We start from the raw sequence: 26921 nt of genomic DNA on the forward strand, positions 1-26921 counted from the left end.
GCATCTGCTGCTAAGGATATTCAGCCATGGCTTAGAAATGCTGTAAATAATGTGCAAGAACCATGTGAAGAACACACTGCATTTTGAAGTGGAAAATTTCAATTTCAAGGAGCATCTAAAGAAAAGTAATACTGAAAGGCTATAGTTTTTATTTATCTGTACCTACATCTATAACTAGTCTGCCCTCCAAAAGTCTTGAAAACTTTCTGTGATTTGTAAATGGTGCAGAGCTTGTTCTAAAACTCCTAATAAATATTGACTGAGCAATTAGATGAACCATAACGTAAAGATATTGTAATTTTGTTCCATAGTACAGCATTTTAAAATTGCTATGACAGCAATTTTGATTATGCTGCTTGATAATTCTAAGAGTCTCAGCTCCAACATATCTGTAGAATGTCAAATTATAATGGCTTTCATATTGGATGTATAGCATGTCTCTATATTCCTTAGTCATACAAACCTAAAGAAGCAGACATACTTAATTTTTTAAAAAATTAAACCCTTTCAGAAAATCAATAGTTTACACAGTTTCTAAAAACAGAGAAGTATCTGCAAAAATCAGTGGTGATTTGATGTAGCCACTTTCTAAATCATCAAAAGTAATATTTATCCTGACTTGAGCATCCTCAAAGTTTAGATACAAATTGATTAAACATTGCAATAAAACAGAGTTGCTATGGTTACATTTCTAGGTTTATAGATGTTACAGCCTTGGGTTACTGTTAATTTTGGTTTTATTAAAACAATTTGCATACTGTAATTAATGGGCAGGACCAAATTAATTTGTATAAAGCAGACCTACTAAAATCAAGTTATGAAATAACATGACTGTTGAAATGTTATGTTTTTCGAAAATAAGTTAATAAATTAGACAAAATTACTCACCCATCTCCTTAAAGTTTATGTATCAAGCAGAGTTAGTCTCAAAGTTACCAACCAATAATTACTGTGTACCAGTATCACCTTTGCTTTAGCATGATTGCTATCTTTAAAGAAATATGTTTATCGTTTTATAAATATATAACCACAACAAATAAAGCCACCCAGAGTTGTTGGATACAAGATGGGTAGCAAACAAATTTTATTTATAAATAAATAAATAAACAGCCACAAGAAATCAACATATTCCCTTTTATACTAACTGGAAGAGAATCCTACCTGGGATCCCCAAACTGTATTTTGCAGCCAGCATCTCTGGGTTGAGATAACCTGTTCAGAGCAGCTGTTCTAAAAAGATTTTAGATGGCTCTAATCTGTTAGCCTGCTGATCAATGAATGGCTGCTATAAGAAGATTATGAAAACTATGGCTATCTAACAAAAACATTTAATGCTAAGGAGCCTACATGAATTATCCATAGACAAAGATAAAGATATGAAATTTCTGTCATGAGGAAAATTTTCTAAATTTTAACTCTAACGTTTTAATATTTATATACTGTTTTATATTTTGATGTTTTATTGTACACCTCCCAGAGTCTCTCTTTGAGGGAGAAGGGAAGCCTAAGTACAGTATATGCTATCAGCTGCTTGAATTTTCACCAAATAATTAAACGAGCAGATTAATCAAAGCACTATAAGCAAAATATTGCAAATGATAGGATGTTCACATTAGTAAAAACTGGTGAATGTCCTGGTGGAGATAGGGAAATCCGTATCTCCACCAGGGATTTAATCATCCAGTTATTTATGAGATGCAAATAAAACTTCTGTTTGATACTAATAAAGTTTCTCATCTTTTGAGTAAATTTAGGAGACATGGGATAAAAAAAGTTGCCTTTTTATAGACTACTAACTGACTAAAAAACAAAACAAAAAAGAAAGCTAAAATAGAAATAATTGGGATATTTTCTCAATGGAGAGATATAAGAAGTGGAGGACCTCAGGCATCTGTGTTGGGGCTGGTGCTTTTTAAGTTGTTCATAAATGATCCTGACTTAGACTTGAGTTTCAAAGTTTGCAAATGTTACTAAACAATTCTGGATGGTTAAAAAAAAAAAAGTGTGTGTGTGGGGGGGGGGATTGTGACCAACTCCAGAAAAATATTTTTTAAAATGGCTGATTAGAGAATCCAGGGGCAAATCTGACTGAATTTAAGAAAGTGAAGAGAGATGCATACTGGGACACCTATAACTTCATGTATACACTGATAGGATCTGAGCTATCCACCAACCATCCTAGAAAAAGACATTAAGAGCCTACTGCATAGCCCAATGAAGATGGCAACTCTGTGTAGCAGCTGTGAAAACATAAAAGCAGAATCAATGCTAAGGAACATTAGAATAATTAAAATAATCTAACCTCATGGTTAGATTATTGCAACGCGCTCTGCATGGGGCTACCCTTGAAAAGTGTTCGGAGACTACAGTTGGTCCAGAACGCAGCCGCGAGAGCTGTCGTGGGTGCACCTAGGTACACCCACATTACACCAATTCTCCGCGAGCTGCACTATTGGTCTCCGGTCACAATTCAAGGTGTTGGTTATTACCTTTAAAGCCCTACATGGCTCAGGGCCAGGGTATCTTCGAGACCGCCTTTTACCGCATAGCTCCCAGCGACCGGTAAGATCCCACAGAGTTGGTCTCCTCAGGGTCCCCTCAGCTAAACAATGCCGACTGGCAGGCCTGCGGGGGAGGGCCTTCTCTGTGGCTGCCCCAGCTCTCTGGAACCAGTTACCTCCTGAGGTCTGGACCATCCCCACCCTATTGGCCTTCCGAAAAGCGGTGAAGACCTGGCTCTTCCGGCAGACCTGGGGCTGTTGATCTCGCTGCTGGGATTTGGCGAGATCCGGCCATGAATGGTGTGAATGGGTTTTAATTATTTTTAATGGTTTAACTTTTAATGTTTTATATATGGTTTTTAAATGCATTGAGTCTTCAGAGAAAGGCAGCATACAAGTTGAATAAATAAATAAATAAATAAATAAATAAATAAATAAATAAATAAATATGCCAAAATTGTTATGCTCTTATATAGATCTATAATCTATGTTATGATCTTATATAGATCTATGATCTATCTGCAGTTTGATTTATGCAGAATGATTTATGTTTATATAATTGAAGAGGAATATAATGGAACAAATAAAATTGCACAAAAGGACAATAAAAATGATTGGTGACCTAGGAATTAATAACCACAAGATATATAATGGGCATTAACATGGATGGCTTTAAAAGTCCAGAAAAACCCCATTGGTCACTGTGAAAAACAAAATGGAGAGCCAAAGTGGTACAGTAAGTAAGGTATTGAATTAGGATCAAGGAGATCAAGTTCAAATCCATTCTCAGTCATGAAGATTACTGAACTTGATGCTAGACATTCGCTCTCAGCCCAATCTACTTAATAAAGGAAATGCTACAACTGCTGCCGGAATAGACTAAGTGTAACCTGTAAAATGAAGCGAAATAAAATAGAACACAATACAACCCAATAACCTGGCTCAATAATGGTAACTGCGAGAGGGATCTTGGAGTCCTAGTGGACAATCTCTTAAATATGAGCCAGCAGTTACCAAATTGCTGCAGCTACCAAAAAGCCAATACAGTCTGCATTAACAGAAAGATAGAATCAGGATCATGTGAAGTGTTAATACCACTTTAAAATGCCTTGGTAAGACCACATTTGAAATACTGCATCCAGTTTGCTTGCCACAATATAAAAAAGAGGCTGAGACTTTAGAAACAGTGCAGAGAAGACCAACAAAGATGATTAAGGGACTGGAGGCTAAAACAGAAATAGAATGGTTGCAGGAATTGGGTATGTCTAGTTTAATGAAAAGGATTAGGGGTGACATGATAGCAGTGTTCCAATACTTAAGGGGCTGCCACAAAGAAGAGGGAGTCAAGCTATTCTCCAAAGCACCTGAAGGCAGAAGCAATAGATAGAATCTAATCAAGGAGAGAACCAACCTAAAACTAAGGAAAAATTTCCTGACAGTGAGAACAATTAATCAGTGGAAGCTCTGATACTAAGCTTGACAGCTGGGGAGCCACAGAGTAGAAAACCTGAGTGGGGATGTCTTCAAAAGGGACTCCCCTGCTAATCTAAGTAATGGAAAGATTAACGGAAGAGACAATCCTTCTGATAATAAGGACCTAAAACTATTTACAATGTTAAAGGTCAATGCCATCACCTTAAATTGAGCCCAAGAGTCAATAATCAGCTAGTACGGGTCTTTTAGAATAAGCTTCACGTGATCCCTGTACTCCAGTTAAGCAGCCTGGCATTTTCCACTAATGGCATTTTCCAGATATTTTTCAAGTCTAACTCCACATAAATTGCACTGCAGTAATAAAGACGGCATGCAGCCATTGCTAAATTTGACCAGCACAGAAAAGATTGCAGCTGGTACTTCCAACAAATATGATGCACTTTACTGGTGCCTCTCGAAATGGAATGGCAGTTGGAGGTCAGGGAACAATCTTCAACTGCAACCTTATCTTGCAGGAGAACAGCCTCTTGATTCAAAAGAGGCTTCACTTCTCTCCCCAAGAATCTATTTTCCTCAACAGCACCTTCTTCTTCTCTAGAAGGCAAGCTTAACAGACATGTAATGTAGGGAGGATTTTATTCGCAGGAGTAGCAAATCAGCAACAGGGAATGCTCTACGTTCAAGATATTTCTATATCCAGTTGACAGAACATCTTCTTTGGGGCTGGTAATATGCTTTCAGTTTTCAAATCTGATCACATAATCCAGTGGAATGTATAAACACACACTTGTCCCTCTTTTTTAAAATGTAATTTTCCATTTGCTATACAAGCTGCTTATATACAATAATCTTTTTACAAGGCTGTTAATGTGAAAATCTCTTGGTTGGGTTCGATATTTCTTGTTTTCTTCAATAATGTATTTTTAAGGGAAAAGCTCCAAAGGATTTCTGGAGAAATGTTGTGTGTAGGTCCACTTTAAAGCCATTTAGTGCCAGGTAACCTTCTTCAAGTTATTTGCTTCATCATAATCTATTTGTTTGGAGAACACAACCTAGAAAATCCAGAACTGTTGGATTTTAATTCCTGTCAGCCCCAGCAAGCATGACTGATGAAAGGGGTTGATGCAAGTTGAAATCCAAAATTTCTAGAGGACATTGAATTGTTTATCCATGCTAGTTTTCACCAGTTAAATAGGTAGTGTGTAGACTGGAGGGTTGAAGGTATTTTTGTTGTTCTAGAACAGGAGTGTCAAACTGGTGGCCTGCAGGCTGGATGCATCATGCACAGGCCATGCCCACCCCAGCTCCGCAAAGGCAAAAACAATGTGATATGTCATGTGATGCAATTGAGTTTGACACTCATATCCTGGAACCTTTAGTAGCCTGAAGTAGTACAGCAAAGATATGAAATTTTGTATTCTCCACAGACAAATAGCAGTGATTGTCTAATGACATTTCCTAACAATTTTGTGTTTTGAGCACTGCAAATTGAGATTAGTAATACAGAGGATTTGCATAGATGGTGCTATACGCAACACAATGTCTTTAAATACAATAGTATAACTTGCTTTTATTTTGCTTTATTTTATTTTGCTAAAATAAACCCCTGGTCCACCGTTTTGTTCTGTTTCTTCACTGGAGCTATGTAGGGAATGTAGATTCATTCAAAACAGCAATGGATACTTGGAATCATAATTAAAATAGTTTGAGTATGTTACTTTGCAAAACTTGAAGCTAAGCAGAATTCTGCCTAGATTGAATCTGGATGGAAGACTGCTTGAAGATTAAGATAAATGTGAAATTAAAAACTTACTGTGTCAGCCCACAGAATATAGGAATTTTAAAAGTGGAGTAATGAAGGGGCTCATTAGTTCAGTCTTCTCACCTGGAGGCAATTCATGGTTCTTCAAATTGTCATTCTTATCTCTATCTCTTCTCTATTCTAATTTATCTTTGCAGAATAGACTTCTTCAACAGACAGATTTGTATATGTTGGAGTTACAGATTTCAAAATCCCTTGCCAACATTGTCAAAAGCTGACCAGAAATTTGGGAATTTACAATTCCAAAATAACTGATGGACATCAGATTGAGGAAGTTTGCTGTAGAATTAATCAACATTGGAACCAGAATAGTAGTACAGAAGGAAATAATTTCAATTGGAGACAACTGCACTTTACTATAATTTACTAAACCGTAACTCATTAATGTTTTTCCAAATCGATTGAAAGATATCATGCTACTAAGTAAAGGTCAAACACACAGGCAGGGGTTTTTAAAAGCAGTGGGATGCATAAAACTCCTCACAAACTCAAATATGCCTCTTAGCGGATAAGTAGATTAAGACATAAGAAGATATATCTGTCAAAGATACAACAAGATCAGTTAATCAATGACCACTGATGGTATCTCCACTGAATAAAAGGCATAGTAAAAAAAAATCATCAACAAAGAGAAAATAAAGTAATTAAAGTTTTCAGTTCAGTCTTCAAAGGACAGATCAGCTGGGCATTTATCTTCATAATTACCTTTAACAGTAACCTGAGCACAGCAGGAAGCTTTTCCAGCAGCATTTTCTGCCAGACAAGTATATACTCCATCATCTTCTGGTAAAGCATCTTGAATAGTCAATTTCGCAATTCCATCTTCAAAGTCAGAACACACATACTGAATTTGTTGATCTACAGAAAACAGAAGGAAAACCAAGAAATTGGCTGACGATCCCAGTTTGCACCCACAAAAGTATAATGGAATAGTTTTTCCTCAAATATGGACCCTTTTAAACTAAATCTGTATTATGCACAATCGTTCACCATTTGATAAAGCATTTACGACAGCCCCAGCAATAAATTATTGTGGACACTTATAAACTAGATGAGCAGATTTAAAAACAAAAAAGCACAGTGATTGTATACATACATCAGACACTTTGGCAAGTGCCTAAAACTGAAAGTAATTCTTTCCAAGAATGATTCTTATTGTCTCTTTAGCACAATTTATTGTGATGAAAAAAATGATGATATTACAAGAACTCTAGCAAGTGACTACTTCCCATTTAGAACCAATGTGACAGAATAGAGAATTTAAACACTGTCTGCCATCTGTCACATAATCTCCCAGACATACCGTCAATACTTGCAGCTGATAACTTGAGGATGGAAAAGAGCTGGGAAAATCAGATAAGGCTTCTTTACAGAACAGGGACAAACAATTAAAAGGCTAATAAGACAAAAAGGGCTAATAAGACAAAATGGGAATAAGTAATTTCAGACAAGGAATTTTCTGGATGATTCAGGAGCACTGAAGATAAATCAGCATGGATACCTCTGTGCAAAAAAAAAGAAGACATGGCATGATGGTAAAAGAGACATGCTATCCAGCATAGATGCCCAGAGAGGGAGAAAAGGATCCAAAGTCTAAGACAAAGTTCAAAATGCCAGCTATGAGAGATTGCCAGTTAAGTTTTAACTGAAGCCCTTGATTAACTCTATGGGGAATTTAGTAATGGCTATGTTGATAGCAATAGCCTAAAATAGGCACATATAGTAATTATAGGAGAAGCAATGTTATTCCAGGGAATGACAGAACTAATATTGGAATGGTAAAGCAAATAGGTCAAATATCAATTTGATACATTCTATTCTTCTAAAGTAAAAAGCAGCAAAACTTGAGAGATTGGTCTTTTGATCTTCACTTTAAGTTAATCTAGAGAAAGTAAATTTTTCTACCTTTAAAATTATATGAATAGACAAATTTTGTCTCATAATATATATTTGGAAAGAGACCTGATTTTCTAGTAGGCCTTCTGTAATGTGATGGGAAGTGGGTATCTTAAGTGATAATGGATAATTTTGTACCTGGCTGTTTACATAATGATCTCATGAATCTTTATCACTCTGGAAATCATTTATTTCAGCAGATATAGATACAAAATGCCAATACAAGTAAAATCTAATTTAATTTGAAAATTCAAAAAAAACACCTTTCCTTCATGTAGGGAGCCATCTTTGCTTCACAGCAACTTTGAAAAGTCAATTCATTAGATAATGAACATAATACTTCTGCCTATTTTCCCAACAACAACCCTCTGAGTTTGGCTGAGAGAAAGTGACTGGCCTGAACTCACCCAACCTAAGGAAAACCTATATATATTTCTGTTCAACTTCTGTTTGTATTAGATCAATTTAACAGAATCTTTGATAGAACTTTCCTTTCTTTAAAAAAGTTTCAGCAAGAGAGAAAGAAAACAAGAAAGAGAGAAAGAGAAAGAAAGAAAGAAAGAAAGAAAGAAAGAAAGAAAGAAAGAAAGAAAGAAAGAGAAAGAAAGAAAGAAAGGATTTAAAAAAAGGCAAAGTTGGGAGTGTAGGAAAAGAGTAACTTCAGACCTTCTTTGCTAGATACAGATATAAAGTATAGTAACCTCTTACTCTAAGATTAACAATAGTACATAGTATTTCTATAATCATGAATAGTTCTAATTGTCAAATCCTAAAATTAGAGTTTCTTTTCAGTTTCAAACAAAAAGTCCAAACATGGTCTCCATGTAGAAAAAAAAGTCTTTTCTATAATCAAAGTAGTCAGTTTCACCATCTCATTCCATTAGCTAGTTCCATTAGCTACTTTGATAGAATTTTCCTAAGGAATTTCTTGAGCTGAAAACACGAAGGGATGATTCTTTCTTTCCATAAACCGCAACTTGGTTAACAAATTGTTCTTGACATTGTTTATCATGAGCTGCATGCTGTTTTTATTATTTGAAAATGTATATGGAATTCTAAGCATAACCAAGGACATAGTGTAAAAATCAGTTTACCTATAACGTCAACATAACTTTGAAAGAATTTGAACAAGGAAGGTGCTTCTACCACAAGTCATTTAACATCTACAAATCAATCTGGGATGTAAAATTGTTTCTTGAGATATCAAGTTGTTGGTGGATGAGTGAGGATGTGTTGTATGTTGGAGCGCCAAAAATTTCTGTGTGGATTTTTTTTTTTTTACTGTTGTTGTGAACCACCCGGGGTTATGTTGCATAAGATGGGGTGTCTGTGTGAGGGCTATATAAATAATTTAAATAAGTAAATAAATAATCTAAAAAATCCTAACTGTGGCTAAATAAAATTTAAGGCACAGGATTACATTAGCAATCTTATATATTTCTTTGAGTCTATTTTGACTATCCTTTTTTTTTTGTTGTTGTTCCTTCAAGTCATTCTTGACCTGTGGCAACTGTCTAGCGGTTTTCTTGCCAACACTTTTGGAAGTGGTTTGCCGCTGTCTTCTTACTAAGGCTGAGAGACAGTGAAAGGTCAAAAGTCACCTATATAGCTTCAAGCCTAAGGGAGGACTAGAACTCAGAATGGTCCTGGTTTCCAGCCTGTTGTCTTTAACCACTTCACCAAACCAGGTCTCTAATTATATACAGGCCTCTATTAAAATCTAGTCCTGCCTTTGGTTCCATGGATCCTGTCTTTGTTTATAGAATTCAAACCTGTACAGATATTTAGCATACCCTTACCTTATATACTTTTAATCTTGCCTTCTAAACTAGAATGTCTAACAGACACTGTTTGGCCTAAGTTCAAAGAGATAGTTAAGTACTATCTGTGTACTATGGAATCTTCTTTAAAAGCAACTCAAGGTTATTCGAGGCTTGAAAACCACTGGATCCATGTTTGACCCAATATGGAAGTATCCTAAACTGTAAATTCCAAACATCAAGCTACAGCTTGCCAACTGAACAATATTTTAACACAGTATTATCCTGAGTTGCCACTTAGGCAATATACCATAATTAAGCATGTTGGGTATTAGCAATCATAATAGAGCAAGAACCAGAATCACCTATGGAAGAGCAAAAAACTAAGCCATAGTCAATATGCATAAATCAGTAGTCGTAGTTGATCAATGGCTTAAAAGACACCAGAGAAGGTCTATATTACGGCAGTTCGAGTCCTACCACCACGTGACAGAGTGAGCTCCCATCACTTGCCTCTGTTCCTGCCAGACTAACAGATCGAAAGCATGTAAATGCAAGTAGATACATAGGTGGGATGGTAACAACATTCTGTGTTTCGGTGTATGCTTTGCGCTGCAGAGTGATGTCATGCTGCCCACAAGTCTTCAGACAGCACTGGCTCAATGCCTTAAAGAAATGGAGATGAGCACTGCCTCCTAAAATCCTCTATGACTAGTGGAGTAAAACTGCAGGGACACCTTTACCTTTCTGCAAAGAATCAATGTGTATGGAGAGTTACATACAGGTGACCTCTAGCAGAAACTCCTGCTGAGTAATTGGCCACGGAAGAGCAAGTACAAGTAGTTCCCTAATTTTTCACTGTCATTCACAGAAACCCTGAAGATGAACCACACATGAAAGGGGATTCTCTTTCCTTACTTCAACAGAATCCCACACTCGTGAATACTGAATGCTTAAGAATTATCATTTTTGACCTTCAGGAAAAAAAATGAGAAGAGCAGAAAAAAGTGGCACAAACCTCATTCGGTTGGTAATTTAATACACTATTCAAAATGTAAGCATATCACTTGAAGTCTATATTCATCTGCAATAAAGCCTATTCTTTGGAGCCAGGAGTATGAAATGCAGCCTTGTCATTAATGCTCCCTGCTGGACAGTTTTTAAAGAGTAGCACAGCTGCTGCCTTTTCTCCCTTGTAGATTAGACTCCTCACAGGGGGGGGGGGAATTAATATGCAGTTAGTCCTGGTTTAGCAACCACAACTGGGACTAGCAACTCGATTGTTAAGCAAAGCGTTTGCTAAGTGAAAACTGAGACCATGCTTAGGAACTTACTTCAGCTTTCCTTTGCTTTACAACCTGTAAAAGTTGTAAAATTAGTTTTTCACGACTGTTGTAATTGAAAATAGTCACTAAATAAGAAAGCTGTTGAATAGGACTCCTTGTAATTGAGAATTTTAAGATAATGAAGGTAATTAATCTGTCCTGCTGAGTTGTTCAAAGCTGTTCTTAAGTTCATTGACAGATCAAAGAAAATAGCCTTTTAGTGAGTCTCAGAACCTGAAAACCATAGAGGAGCACACAAAATCAATCAGTGGCCTCGGATGAAACTATTATGTGACAAGTTTTATTTTAGTTAAAATGTTGGTGACACCAGACACTGTGGTTTGTAATAAATCATTTATGGCTTACTGTGTTTCCCTGAAAATAAGACCCTGTCTTATATTTTTTTGAACCCTGAAATAAGCGCTTGGCTTTATTGCCATGTGCTCAAAAGCCCGATTGGGCTTATTATCAGGGGATGTCTTATTTTGGAGGAAGCAGGGTAGTAGGAATTAAGTATGGTGCTCTGATTGTAGTTTATTCAATAAATTGTGATTTAGCAAACCATGGTTTAGCGTGATACATAAACCCATATTTTATATGTTCCTGTCAAAAGATCAGGCATTGCAAACTCTTCTCTCTGCTTGTCTGTTCCAGATCATACATAAAAGTGAAATAAATTGTTCATTTGTAAAATGTGAGGACAAATTTAAATAATTTGGAACCCAGCTTCATGTGCATGGAAAGGTTTTCTGATCGTGACCTTACCGTTAAGGAGCCAGGTGATCTGAGGAACAGGTATCCCCTCAACTGAGCACCGAAGGGTAAAATCTTGCCCTTCACTCACGTGGCAGGATTTCAAGACTCGGAGAAAATGGGGAGGTACCTCCTTCACTTTAGGTCCTATAGATCAAAGCAAAAGGCAGTTAATGAAACTCAGTGCTAACAGATGGTCTCAGAATAAGATATTCCAGACCAGGCTAGAATATCTGGCTGAGAGCTTGGCTGTCTCAGGAATTCTGGGAGTTGAAGTCCACAGGTTGTAAAAGAGCCACATTTGCCCACCCCTGTTCTAGACCAATGACAAAGTTAATCCTTAAAGAGAAAAATGTGTTTTACTAATGTGGCAGTAGCTTAGTGAGCAAAATTAACCACGTTTAGTTGCTTCTAGTCAAGAACTTTGGAAATAATTCCTATGAACTGAATTGAATTCATTCTAAAAAATGAGAATGCAAATTGATATCTATAAATTATTTATCATTCATATTTCTAAATTCTCTTACTTCTTGGTGACTCTAGGCAGCACACAAATTTAACACCAGAGTAAGCAGAAAACAAAAAAGTACTGAAATAGTACAAAAAAAGTACTGTAAAACACCTCATATCCCACCCTAGCTCAAAGCTTAGGGAAGAGTCAGGTCTGAAAGGATGTAGCACTAGCATTATTTAGTGTGTTTTATACTACCGGTATGAAAGGGAGTATCTTTTTTTTCTTTTTCCAGTGAAGAAACTATTATCTACCAAGACAGTTCACCTAAGCATACTTTGCAACTAAAAGATGCTTACTTTTTACTGTTAATAGCCACCTGGTTGAAGCTTGTCCTGCAGGATTGAAAGCTTTGCAAGAGTAAAATCCACTGTCTTCCAGCTGAGTATTTTTCAGGCATAAACAATGGACTCCATCTTCTTCATATATCAGGATGCCGTCTCCCGTTTCCAGAAGGGCTCCTTCTTTGAACCATTCAACAGTTGCCTTGGGTTTCCCTGAAACTAGTTCATTACAGGTAGATTAAGCATGGGGCTCATGGTCTAAAGTTTACAATTTCACAACGTGTCTCAGTATCTTTCTTGGCTACCACCAATTTCTAGCTTTTCATTTTAATGAGTAACCCTAATTTTGACACTGCTAAAAAGTTACTCAACTTTTCAAGATTTGTGTTGTTCAGTTTTTACTGGCCAATGACTAAAATAAAATTGGCCTGTCTAGATTAAATTTTATAATCATAATTTACAGTCATAATCTTAGTTGCAAAACTATTATATGACATGTTGTTTGGAGAAAGTTGAATTTGAATTTTTTTCCAATGAATAATCAAGGCAGAATATTTTCTTGGCTCATCCAATTAATCTTAATCAGCAGACTTAAAAAAGATTTTATTTAGCTAGATCCACAGGATAGTACTGCACAGATACATTTTCCAAATTTTCCTTCAGATTTTTTAAAAAAATGAATGTAAATGAAAAAGCAATGTCACATTATTTTTCAGTTTTTAATTTTCAAAGTTAAAACAAACTGTTACATTAAATCAAAATCCACTAGACTGTGCTTGAATTTAATTAAGAGAGCTAATGATGTAAAAACATTGAACTCATTGTTCTAAATAGTTGAAACATCTTCCTATTGTGAATTTGCCATCTCTGTCTAGCCAACATGTGGTAGCAGGATATTTTTGAATGCTTTTCCATATTAAAGAAGTAGTACAACATAACAGTAATTTTAAACCAACTCTGCTAATTCTCCTAAATTCCTATACAAGAAGTCCTTCAGTTACAACTACAATTGAGTCCAAAATTTCTGTTGTTAAGTGAGACATTTGTTAAGTGAGTTTTGCCCCATTTTGCCACCTTTCTTGCCTCAGTTGTTAAGTGAATCACTGCAGCTGGTAAGTTAGTAATCTGGTTATTAAGTGAATTTGGCTTCTCTATTGACTTTGCTTGTCAGAAGGTCACAAAAGGTGATGACCCCGAGACACTGCAACCGTCATAAATATGAACCAGTTGCCAAGTGTCTGAATTTTGATCACATGATCATGATGCTGCTGCAAAGGATGTAACTGTGAAAAACCATCATAGGTCACTATTTTCACTGACATTGTAACTGAACAGTCACTAAATGAATTGTTGTAAGTGGAGGACTACCTGTATTCTCTTTAGAACATGAAAAGGCTGTAATGCACATGATTCTCCCTGTGAAGTATAAAGTAGTACAATCGGTGGGTTGCCCCTGGTTCGGACCGATTCGCAAAAACCGGTAGTAAAACCGGCAAGAGGCCCCGCCCACCACCCAGATGTCATCATCAGCAATCTGTGCGTGCACAGAAGCTTCTGCGCATGTGCAGAAGCAACGCGTGCGAGAGTGAAGCGATTGTGCACGTGCGATCTCGTTGCGAACTGGTGGTAAAGGTAAGTAAAACTCACCCCTGAGTACAATCCATTCTATTCTATTCCCTCATGCTTCTGCATACATAACCATGTGTTACTAATATATCTTTTGGCTTTCATTATCAAATTCTAAAGCTGAAAGCAGGAGTGTTACCTAGCCAGTTTGACCTGTGTGATCTGATTGCAACATTTTTTCAGCTCTTCCATCCGTTTCCTCCAGAGGGAGCAGTATGTTGGGCACGAGAGCTGAACTTGTACACCATTCTAGGCAGACTGATACTATGCCTCTTGCACTTCATCTACTTTTTGCAGAAGGCAAAGCCTCATGATGGGAGGTAGTAATGATGTACAATAGAAACTAATCACACTTACCTTATAATTACAGTATGTGCAGTTATTTGTCTATGCTTGAGGGAAACAAGAAGCCAACCCACATTGCCCATGTTACCTAAAAGCTCTGGCTGGAAACATCTCAACCCTTGTCAATGGGGGCGGGGGAACCCTTTGATATCCGTGATGAGCTGGCAATCCATTTTCTGTTTAAAAACATCCCAGAAAGGAATCATTCTTACCTCTGCATCTAAATGTAACCACTTCTCCTTCTAATGCTTCTTGGCTTTGAGGCCGACACTCAAATTGTGGAGGGATTCTCTGAATCTTTATTTCTGCTGCACTCTTCTTTAACCCAATATGCTTTTCCAATTCTTCAGAGGTCAGATTATCTGGCTTGGTAGATAAAGCAGCCTGCCAATCCGCTGCCAGTAATTGCTTTGTTTTTTCTCCATTAACTTCCTGTTCAGAGGAAACTGCCTTCAATTCTGCCTTTGGTCCGGGCTGTATTTTCACAGAGCGAAGAGTTATAGTGCTTGATGTTTTCTGCAGAACCTGTTGGCCTTTCTTGTCTTCTTTAGGTGGCTCTCTGCTGGGTTCTTTCACTTGTTGCAACTGAGTCTCTCTGGATTCTTTGGGTGGAGCAAGGTGAATTTCTCTCTTCACCAACGGCCTTTCTTTGGATTCTAGCAAAAGCTCTGTAGTAGTTGATTTGAGGTCTTTAACTATCCCATTGCTAGTGGGTTTTCTGATCTCTGAGGTTTCAATAGCTTTGGTAATAATGGTGGATTTTGTAGAGGCACTGGGTTTTACTGATGTGCTAAAGGGAAAATATTTTTCTTAAGCCAAGAGAACAATTTGTAAAAGTACATTTATTTCTTAAAAACCACTTGCTTAATGTTTGAATGTTGATTTTAGGCAGATCATTTGATTTCTGTTCTGTGACGTTGTTTCACATCAAATGTGTATAATATTTTATGTAAAAGGAACAGAATTGCATTTTGACACGCTACTTCTGTATAAACAAAATGATCGAGGATGAGGCAAGCCACTCTTTATAAAACCAATGCATATATTATGAGGCAAACCAAGTAAAAATCCCACATTTATTTTTCAGTAACTTCAGTAAAAATAATTTCAATAAACAAGGCTTGAAACATTCAGTTCCATTGTTAAGTTTAATGGGCAAGGTATTTTAGGAATAGGAACAGAAAACTCTATGACAGCATACCATATTTTTTGTCTACTCAGCTAGGGATAGCCTTATAATATTTTTTTTTTTACTTACCAGTGTTCCCTAAATTTCAGATATGATGGCAGAGGTATCACATCATCTTGTGCCATGTATTCTATGGCAGTCACTTTAAATTTTAAAATAAGTGTTGCTGGACCATCTTGGCGATGTAGCAACTGTCCAAGACCCCTTAGATAGCTGCTCATCAATATTTCATCAGCCAGTTGGCAGCTCTTGCAAATGTCTAGCCCTCTCAGAGGGGTCTATGACCATTTGCCACAGCCAAGTCAAGTGCCACAGCCAACTCACTGCAGGACAAGAGTTAAACTAATATCAAAGAAATGGCAGAATAGAATCATTCAAGAAAGGATGCAAAAGGAGGGGTAAAATGAAATATGAATGGCAAAAAGTAAAATATTTTTTATTTATTTTTTATTTATTTAAATAATTAAATAGAATTGGTAAATTGTCCCACAGCAAGTTGGCCATGGTGAGTTGGCTGCAGCGAGTTGGCTGTGGCAAGTTATCCCACTCAGCTCTCAGAGAGTCACTGTTAGCATTCTCTTCTGCTTCTCTGCAGTTAGGGAATAGGACCTCAGGTACTCCAAGCAAGTAATGTCTCGTACAATTCAGATCCATCATATTTAGACAAGGGCAAGGCAGCCAAACAGAGCACATTTTACTCAACTTCACCTATCCATTCTGGTTTCAAAGTTGGACTGTGCACACTTCAAAAATGACTAGGAGCAGGCATTATGAACTTTGCACCAAAGTGAGCATAGCACCTCTTATCTATTCATCAAGAATGTGTATTTAATAGACTTCTCTATAAGCTTGGAAAATGCTGGTGCTTTCAGAGTCAGGGTTTTTATTTTGTTTTTTTGGTGCTTTAATGTTGCAGCTTTTTTCAGGCTTCCAAGAAAGCTTTTGTGAAAAACAGAGAAGTGGTGTGTCTGTTTTAGGTCTGAAACACTACTTCTGAACCATGCCTATAGCTCTATTCCAAATCCATGGCCGAATGGTTCACAGTTGGGGTCAGCTCCCTCACTGCAAAGTTTAAAAGATTTTAAAAAGAACCAAAATCTCAGAAGTCAATTAAATCATAAAATCTCAGTTTTCTCAGTGGAGATCTTAACAGATTGGCTCGCTTCTATTTTTTGATTATTATTGCCTTTACATTTTTTTCTTAGGACTATGATATTGTGCAAAATCACACTTGAAAGAGATGTAATCTGTTACATGCCTTTTTTAGTACTACTAATTACATAGTCCCCATGCAAAAGTTGAAATGCTCTATTACAGGATCCCCTCTACAACATGACATGTTTGGCTATTAAAGATTCAGTAAATAATTTACTGTCATACAGCAGGTAAGCTGAAGGCTTAAACAATAATAAATAATAACATATAATTTGTTATCTGTGTTGTTTTTAAAAGGTAAAAATCAAGATAAAGGAAGAAGGAATGGAAAATACATACCAAAGAGGTTGAGAACATGCATCCCTTTTTAGAGAACCTGAAATGATAAAAGATTAAAAATAAAACCTAATATTTCAAGCTAAAGTACAAATTGCAGTTTGCTTTAAGATAAAACTATATTTCTTCATCCTTGGCCTCATGTTAATTTGTCCCTGAACATAGATATCTGCAGGGAGGGAGCAAACAGGTCAAATGACAGCACTTGTGTGACAAGATTGTCAAATGACAGCTTTAACACAAGTACAAAATAGCAGTATTTGTATATTGGCAAAATCATATATACACAATCATTTTGGTACCATTGCAATTTATAGCAGATGTAGTTTCCAGCAGTTTATCCAAAGGATAAACTTAAGAAATATGGAAGATAAAAGTATTTCTATTATATCTTCCTTCCCGCCCTCCCTCCCTCCCCCTCCTCATGAAATACTGAAAAAAAGAATATTGATTATTTTGAACTATGGATTATATTGCAATAGTGAATAACACCATGAAGTTCAGGTAGAACCTATCATTTGATCCTGAGTGAAATACAGACTGATGCCATTCTTGAGACCATGACTAGAAAGCAGAAGTTCATGTGATTTAGGCATTTGATGTGATCAAATCAAGGCTAGACAAAACAATTATACTTGACAGGTTTAGATGTACAGAAGAATGGGAAGATGATCAATAAGGCAGAGGAATGAGATCAGGGAACAGAATGAAATATCCTTGAAAAGTGTTACCATGATAAAAATGGCAGGAATTTCTTGGAAACAACACAATAGCCACTAATTAAATTGTTGGCATATAACTAACTAGAGAAGGAAATCAAGTGTCTCTGTAGATATATGTTATTTTATTTGATGTGCTTTGGCCTTCTGCAATGCACTTTGCTTGGCTGCTGCCTTTCATCCTTAATCTCCTTGGCAAGGAACTACCATCTGATCAGATTTGAGAAGCTCAAACTCACATGAGATCATGATTCAAACCTTTTTTGATTACAAAATATTCTGATCTTTTTATTCCTATCACAGATTGGTCTACTCTTGCCTTTCAGCTTTTGCTTCCTTCTGATTGAATTTTAATAATCAATGTACAATTAGTTTACAGTCTGTAAAAGAAAAAATATTAGAAGGGAGTGGGATTTGCTCTCATTTTATATACTAATGATGTTGATCTTGGTAATTCCTTAATTAGGCTGCTGTTTATTGTTAGCTTGTTGTCTGATTATGGAGCACCAGATTCAGGAATTATGAAGTTAATAGGATGACATTGGGCTATTGTTTACATGATCAGGGTGAGGATTAATGAGAAAACCATAGTCTCTTATGAATCATAACTCCTTTAAGTATGAGCTAGTTTACAGAAGGAGAAGCAATAAAAGAATGACATCATCATAATCATTCTCACCACCACCACCGATTTCACTCAGAAGTTGTCTTCAATTTTTAAAATGTGACTAGGAGGAAGAGAAAGGAGCCTGGATTTTACTATAATCTGTTTCTAATAAAATAAAATGAAACTTCAAAAAAAATTAAACCTGACCTGTATGTTTGGACCATAATTTAGGAGTCACTCTGAAAAAACAGGAGAACGGAAAGTTTTGAAGAAAAAAAAGAAGAACTGGCCCAACTCTTGGAAATTTAGTTGCCATGTTTGCATTTTTTTCCTTTTAGTCTGTTTTGACCATACCTTGAACCATGAGTTCTGCAGTCACAGAAGCTTTCCCAGCATTATTCATCAAGGTACAAGTGTAAATTCCAGCATCAGCCAGCTGAATATTTTGGATTTCCAAAAACTGGATGCCTGCTTTCTCAAACATGTTAAAACGATCATTTTTCTGCACTTGAATTTCATCCTACATGCATGAAGAAATAAAATAACACATCTAGATGTAGTCATGAAAAGAGAAAAAATATCATTTAATTTCATGCTTTATTATTTTCTTTATTTCACAATGCAGTGCTTTCCTTGGCATGTTCATATAATGTTAAAATACTCCTCAAAAATAAGTTGCTCCACTGTATACCAGAAACAAAGTAATACTCAAAATATGAGCATTATAGAGCTAGTTTCTTTAAGCCAGGATCTTCTATTTTTGAATAAAGAGCTGTCTGAGTTGTCTGAGCATGACATCCTTGAAGGTAACTTTTAGCTGTATAGTTGTCTTAGCTTTTTCTGTTGGGCTTCTCAACATTAAAGCAGGCAGTGAAAAAAATATTTGATAAAGTGGGACAAAACTGTAGTTCTAATATACAGATGGAACAATGGAAATATGTGGTTGAAAGGACTGAAATTTACATTACATTATAATGTTAAATATAATTTTTGGTACCACTGGTGTATGTCAACACAGAATATTTAGAATATTTAAAGGCAATTCAAATATATGTTGGAAATGTGAGAAAGAAGGGGGGACATTTTACCATATTTGGTGGACACATAAAAAAGCTAGAAAATTTAATACACTTGTTCACAGGATTACATACAACTGTATGTAAAAATCTAGAAAATACATACACTGGTTCAGAAGATTTTAAAGATTAATATATATTGGAAACCAGAGATTTTTCTTGTGGGATTGATGGAAAAACAGTTGAAAAAAGCCACAGAACTTTGTTTTTATACATGATAACTGCAGTGAGATTATTGTATGCACAAAGGTGGGTAGATTCAGCACTACCCACAACAGGGAATGGTTAAAGATAATGGAATTTGCAGAGATGGCTAAATTGACTTTGAAAAGATAAACTACAGTATCTATATTTATTGCTAACTGAAAACTCCTTATGGATTTTTTGCATGAAACAAAATAAAATGAATTTATGATTTATAGTTTTGATGATAGGACAGAATATAGAAAGAAGAGAACTATTAACCATAGAGTAAGAAGTAAATTTATAATTGTACTTAAAACTCTTGTAAAGAAGATCAGAAATTACTTTTACCTTTCTTGATTTGTTTCTTGTTCTCTTCTTGTTCTCACTTTATATCAGTTTGTATTAGTTTATATCCTTTTTAAAAAATTATTTAATAGAATTGTGTATGTTACACACACAGAGACACACAAACTAAAGCAGGCCAGGATTAGAGGGCAATTAGAGGGGCCGTGATCTATAAAAATTCCATCTAGCTGACAAGATGTTCCATTCTATACTCTGCCAATTTGGAGTGCATAGTGCTATGTTTAGATGAGTGGGATACGTATGGCTACTGTTAGCTACTATGCATCCTGCTACCTTTTCCTCTTCCTGAGTTAAATGGATTACTCAGGGGCATCACACTGGACCAACCTATTTCCTTGATCTAGGGCAGTGATAGCGAACCTTTTCGGCTTTGAGTGCTGAAAAGGAAGCACACACACGTCTGGGCCACAACTTGGAAGAGGAGCTGCCCAGGGCGCATGCAAGCACCTGAAAATGAACTTCCGGTTTCAGCTACTGAACTGCCGGTTTCAGCCAGTTACTCTTCCAGGTTTCTGGCATGCATGCGCATGCAATGATCAGCTGGCCGGCGCACATGCTCATGTGGGAAAATGGAAGACCAGCTCTTCTAGTTTCCGGCACTGCCACATGCAAAAAGGCTACCTGATTGATACACGTGCATGCACGCCAAAACCCGGAAGAGGAACGGGCAACGCCACGAGTGCCAGGCGATAATGCTCCGCATGCCATAGGTTCGCCATCACGGAACTAGGGGATATCAATGACCATTCTGATGTAATTAACCATCTCCAACTAGGTTCTTTTAAACATTTTGTGATGACCACAGACCTATCTTAACATGTTTCTGCCCTGTGACTGCAGCACGACACATGTTGCATTTCACTTTCTGCTCAGGTGGAACTGGCGATTTTAAGATGGAAGAGCCTTGCACAACTTCATTATCATGGACAAATCATATACTCAAGAGTTTTATCCAGAGTTTTATCCATAAACTCTTCAGGGGTAAAGGTCCCATACTTGAACCCAGTGTACGTTTGGGGGTACACTGTCATAATTTTTAACTGTTTTTAATAGGGTTGCTGATTTTAATTTTATTTCATTGTGATTTGTATTGGAATTTGTCATTTTGTAAGCCACCTTGAGTCCCCAAGGAGAAAGGCGGCATATAAATCGCAATAATAAATAATAAATAAATACCCAACAGATTTGAATGATTTCCTGATTATGCTTCTGTATCATTATTCGCAATGCTGTTGATGGAAATGGACTGGTAGTTGACCCTACCCTATTGTTCCTAAGCATCCCCTTCCTTCTTACAGAGCCACATGGCATAATAGAGAATAAACAATGATGAACTGGATAAGACATCAGTTATAGCAAAGCACAGAAATTCTCAGGTGTAGTCAGATTAAGTGAGCAAAGCCCAGCTGAATAGTTCAATTGCAGTGGAGACAGAAATAATACTTACTTCTTTAACTCCAAAGCATTTATACTGAACTAGCCAACACTGCTTTTCCTAACTGTATGACATTTCTTCTACCAAGGGAAAGCTCTGGGATAATTGATACTGTGTTCAATCTACAGTATTCTTTGTGGTCAGGGTAATTAAATCTATCTACAATGTGACATTGGGGCAAATCAGAGAGGGGAAACTTTGGTATGTGCTTCTCCCTCTCTCTCTGTCTCCCTCTCTCTCTCTTCCTCCCTCCCTCCCCCCCCCTTTTTTTGGCTTGTAGATCCCAGGAGTGTGGACAGGCTATGTGGAGAGACCAGAGCTACCATCTGCTTAAGTAAACCAATGCAGGATTGGCTTTGTTAAGGAAAGTTGATCAATGCTTCTTCGTGGGAAGGATGTGTTCCCCTTTGCTTAAAGCTTGCAATAAATGGTTTACTCCTCATTTAAATTAGTGGATCTATAGGACCATTTCAAATGCTTAATTACTGGGAAAGGTAATCAAGAAAGTGGTGACTTCACAGGTCCATATACATTGGAATTACACTCATTTTCCAAATGCATTTCAACAATATTTTGACCCGGTCCTCATTGTATTGATTCAAAACTATGACACACATTGTCAAGGGACTTGCATTTGACTCCCAACTCTCTCAGCATTTAGAAAATCTATAGAGACAGATTTCTTTTACCAGTATTTTCACTTGTAAGTGATTCTGATAACTATTCTTAATTTTAATAAGTTTAATTTTAGCTTCATGTTGCATAGTGACAAGAAATTATCTGATCATTTTATACCATCAGAAGTCAGAAGTATTACAGACCACTAAAATTAGAACACTTTGAGATGGCAACATTGACTTGTTGGATTAGGAAAAAAGACATTCTTAATAATTGGAAACCCTTTTTGTACTTTTTGCTGAAAATGGAAAAAATGAACATGTATTTTATGGTTTGATGCTTAAAAAGGATAGAATATGGAAAGAAGGGAGCCATGATGGAACCTTAGAGAGAAAGAGGATAAAATATAAATGCATTTAAAATTTCAATAAAGATCAGAAGCTACTTCTTTATATCTTTCCCTTTCCCTTTTATTTCTTGTTTATTTACTTATGAATTTTCTGTTACTTTATTTTTTCTTTACATTATTATTTTTACTTTGCAAAAAACCTAAGTAAAAATTAGAAATTGAATAAAGTTAGAACACTTTATATGAAAGTCTGTCTTTCAATGTTAATAAAAGGATACATTCTGATATGCCAAATCACAATTTTACTAGTGATGCAAATGGGGACTAAAGGATCTATTTTTTTTCCTAAATATAATACCAGACTAGGAAAAGGAAAAAGGAGCCAGGATAGAAGATCGTCTCAATAGATAAGTATAATCAACTCTTCAGAAAATCTGAATAGCTGTGAAATCAACTATACCTTGAACCAAATGACCCGAGGCTGAGGTCGCCCTGTTATTTTACAGGAAAATTTACCATTCTGTCCTTCTCGTACAATAACCCGGTTGGGTTTTGTAGCAAACTTGGGTGGACATTCGCCCCAGATGCTGGGCCGTTGTTCTATAGGTAGAACAGTAGACTGACCCCTGGAATGAAGTAATCAAATATTATTACTGAATCATGCTTCTCAATGAATTTCAGAATATTGTAGGCAATATGTAGCAAGGTGCCACTCTGGAAGTGAATTCTACATATTTTTCCTGGAGTACAACATGTATTTGCAAGTATTAGAAAATAAGCGCTTGCTTTTTTTCCAGCATTATGAGGAGGCACACATGCCCACACTTGAACAAATGATAAATTTAGATTTGGTACAGCAAGAATATACTTAGTCTCCATGAAAACTCTAAATAATTAAAAAGAAAGAAAAGGAAATGTGTGCATGCATGTCAGTGCGTCTGTTGTGGTTCGCCAGCAGCCTGCAGCGGAGTCGGACAGTGAGGAGGCTGGGGAGGAACATGGGCCAGTCCTGGAGTCTGGGAAAGGCCCGGACGAGGGCTCTGGGCCAGAGGCAGAGATGGGGCCTGGGCTATCTGGGAGTGATGCACGGACTCTGGAGCCTCCAGAGTCGGACAGCAGAGAGGCAGAAGAACAGGAGGAGCCTGTTCCTAGTGCACGCATGTGCAGAGCTGCCAGAAGGCACGAACAGTTAAAACAAAAGGGAAGACTCCGGAGTAAGGCCTGGAGATGATTGGCCCCTCCCATAAGGCTTAAAAGAGAAGCAAAGGCATGTGGGCACTTTGCAGGAAAGCAAGGTTGTTAATTCTGTTCCCAGTCAGCATCTCTGTTTGATTCTGGAATCTGTGTGGCTTTGCCAAGTAGGTCTTTGGCAGAGTGTCAAAGGAGCTAAAGGTTGGTAATTATCCCAAAGGACTTCTCCCGAAGGACTTTTTGCAACTAATTGGGACTCAGCTGTGAATGAACATAATTCACAGCTGTTGCAATAAAAGAGGTTTTTGGGACTACTCAAGTGTTTTAATAACTCAGGAAGCCTAGGTCACAACAGCATCCATCATGGAAGTGTAAGTTCAATAGCTGTACAAGAATGATCATTACAATGCAATTCTCCTGAATTTAAATAACATTTTACCTCCTGGTTTTATCCAATATGCACAGAAATGCAAAAAACAAACAAACAAACAAACAAACAAAAACCATGGTATTTGACAGATTTAACTGCAATGAACCAAATAAACTTTCTTCTTGGTCATTTTTTCCTGAATTCTTGCCCATTCTGTTACCATCATGCGAGTCCAACTCAACTGTGTGAACCTTTGGAAGATATTGTACAAGCATAAATCAGGTAACTTTCTCATCGCTACCATTAGATTAAGTGAAAAATATCAAGAGTTATCCCCCACCCCCACCCCCAGGATAAAATGTAGGAAACATTTCCATTGGAAGGGCTTGGAAAAAATACTTCACCTAGAAGCCTCTTTCTACTTGCAAAAGTACTAATAGAAAGAAGTCATTGTGACCAAAAGGGAAAGAAAAACAGCTCCTCTATTGATGATTCCCCACACTTGGCTTTGACTCTCATAGAATATTCTCCCCACAGGTAAATAAATTCGTATGATTCTGTAAAGCTGACTCTAATACAGGGGTGTCAAACTCAAGGCCTGTGGGCTGGATCCGGGACACGACGGACCAGTAGTATGTTGCAAAACCTGTCGCAACCGGTTTGCTTGTGCACACATGTTCTTGATGCTTCTGCATATGTGCAGAAGCTTCTGCGCATACGCAGAAGCATCTGGTGCAGGTGGGCAGAGTTTCCCACCGCTGCCACTACCGACTTGCCGATCCAGGTAGAACCAGTAGCAACCCACCACTGGGACGGACACCTCCTGCAGCACCCTGCCAGCAAAGTGTTGCAGGAGGCCGTCCAGGCCAAAAACGGGGCATGGCGGGTCTCGCACAGCCCAACAGTCTTCAGAGAGGGGCGGCATATAAATTGAATTAATTAAATTAAATTAAATTAATCAGGGTGCTGCAGGAGGGGTCTGTCCTATCTCTTTCCCCACCCACCCACCTGCACAGAACTACAATGCTGATCCAGCCCTCGAAGAAATCCAGTTTGATACCCCTGCTCCAATACATCTGTTTTTGGAAGAATTGGGATTATTTACTGCAGTTGATTTCTGGCAATTCATCTAGAAACACTAATTATGCAGTTTAAACAAAGGCCTGAAAATAACACAACTCTGTAGAAAAATCAGAATCTATTTTGCAAAACTGTAAGACAATCACTCATTTTAAATAAATATTAAACAGGTTATACTTTCTGATACTCAGGTTCTACCACCTTTGACTGATGATGAAAGGGTTAAATAAGGGTGTTGTAGGGGAGAGACTACAACACCCTATGTTTTAGGTACATGCTGTAACCCTATGACTATTTGGCTTGGTTAATTTTGGGAATGATTCCTGGCATATTTGCAAAGGTGGGGGGGGGAACCCTCTTGTTCATGGTGTTCCAGTCAACTAGTACATTTACTACCTTATGAGCATTCCTTTTAAATTTTAAGAACTAAAAGTTATTTAAAAAGTAATACCAAGAAGCTTGTAAGAATCTTGTGATTTGAGAATGAGCAGCTGAGGAACAACATTTGTTTTTATACTTTTTCCATTTTTAAAGATGATTATTAACATACTGCCATAAATATTTCAGAACATGGTCTTTCTAAAGAAGATCAAAAAGTGGTCTTTGCTATGTATGATGAATTAAATTAATTATATATTTTTGCAATGTTAACCAAGCTCTGCTTATATTTGAGAAATTCAAAAGTCAAATAACAAATACCAGTTCAGTGAGTTCATCATTTAAAACTCTGATAAAAAGCCATGAAATAAGGAACAGTAATAGAACATTCAATATACATTAAGCAATACCTACTGGTATTTAGTCTTGTTTGTACTAGTTCTTCACCAGTTCTGGTGGACTTTGATTTTTATCAATTCCTAAGCCAAAATCCTGTTCACTAAATTTTAAACAATGTCAAGCACAGAAGGTTAGGATTAGGGTTACAGGAAGTCTGGTTCACTTTAATGGCAAATATCACCATCACACATAGTAGAGAATAATCAACAGTGATGAAAATGAAGCTGTGAGTTTCAAGCAAATTTAAACTCATGGTTATGTGCTCTGCACAAAATGCTTACACATATGCAAACACATTTGCTCATCATCTGCAATATATTGTAATATTAAAAGAAACTGAGATTTCAGCCCAAAAAGGAAACACTATATTGTAAACAGTGTAATAATATAGGGAAACTTATTATTGTAAATAATAGTTAGGTGATAATCAGTGGTGAAATCTAAAATTTGTTACTACCAGTTCTGTGGGCATGGCTTGGTGGTTGGTGGTGGTGGTAATGTGACTGGGTGGGCGTGGCCAATTTTTTTTTTTACTTTTATAACCATTTTTTCTACAACCTCTTCAGTGAAGAGGTTGTAAAAAATGCTTTCAAAAGGCTCTGACGATCCCAGCTGAGTTGCCTGATTGGCAGAGGCTTTTTTTCTTTTAAAAGCCTCTGCCGATTGGCAACTCAGCTTGGATCGTCAGAGCCTTTTAAAAGCATTTTTTCTACAACCTCTTCAGAGGTTGTAGAAAAAATGCTTTTAAAAGCCTTTGACGATCCCAGCTGAGCCGCACAATCATCAGAGGCTTTTTTTTAACTTTTAAAAGCATTTTTTCGGCTGAAGAGGTTGTAGAAAAAATGCTTTAAAAAAAAAAAAGCCTCTGATGATTGCATGGCTCAGCTGGGCATGGGGGAGGGTGGCAGGGATTTTTGCTACCGGTTCTCTGAACCACCCGCCGCCATCGCTACCGGATCGAGTGATCCGGTCTGAACAGGGAGCATTTCACCCCTGGTGATAATCAATTAGTTAAATATACTAAAGTGCAAAGGAGTTATAAAAGTTGGCCCACCAATGACTTCTCTCTATTTCTTGCTTTAAAAAAACACTTAGCAGGTAAATATTATAATCTGTACTTCCTAGTGAAATAATAAAGAGTTAAGCTTCATATTAGAAAATACATGAAATTATTCTTCATGGGGGAAAATAGCAATTCAGCTTCCTAAAT

At 37.0% G+C, this 26921-nt stretch overlaps 1 protein-coding gene across 10 annotated transcripts in view; it reads right to left on the reverse strand.

Moving 5' to 3' along the window:
* Positions 1-26921, reverse strand: part of MYLK (myosin light chain kinase) — a 196261-nt gene that overhangs the window by 99717 nt on the left and 69623 nt on the right. For all 10 annotated transcript variants that reach the window (XM_034422935.3, XM_034422911.3, XM_034422923.3 and 7 more), the window contains 7 exons: positions 22754-22919; positions 18618-18783; positions 16941-16977; positions 14470-15047; positions 12302-12505; positions 11504-11638; positions 6463-6615 (listed from right to left, as the gene is read on the reverse strand). In XM_034422935.3, coding sequence (XP_034278826.2) covers positions 6463-6615; positions 11504-11638; positions 12302-12505; positions 14470-15047; positions 16941-16977; positions 18618-18783; positions 22754-22919 — 1439 coding nt within the window. The remainder of the gene's footprint in view (positions 1-6462; positions 6616-11503; positions 11639-12301; positions 12506-14469; positions 15048-16940; positions 16978-18617; positions 18784-22753; positions 22920-26921) is intronic.

Source organism: Pantherophis guttatus, chromosome 1 (genome assembly GCF_059756535.1).
Source record: "Pantherophis guttatus breed Tessera chromosome 1, ASM5975653v1, whole genome shotgun sequence".
In the NCBI taxonomy this organism is placed as follows: Eukaryota; Metazoa; Chordata; class Lepidosauria; order Squamata; family Colubridae; genus Pantherophis; species Pantherophis guttatus.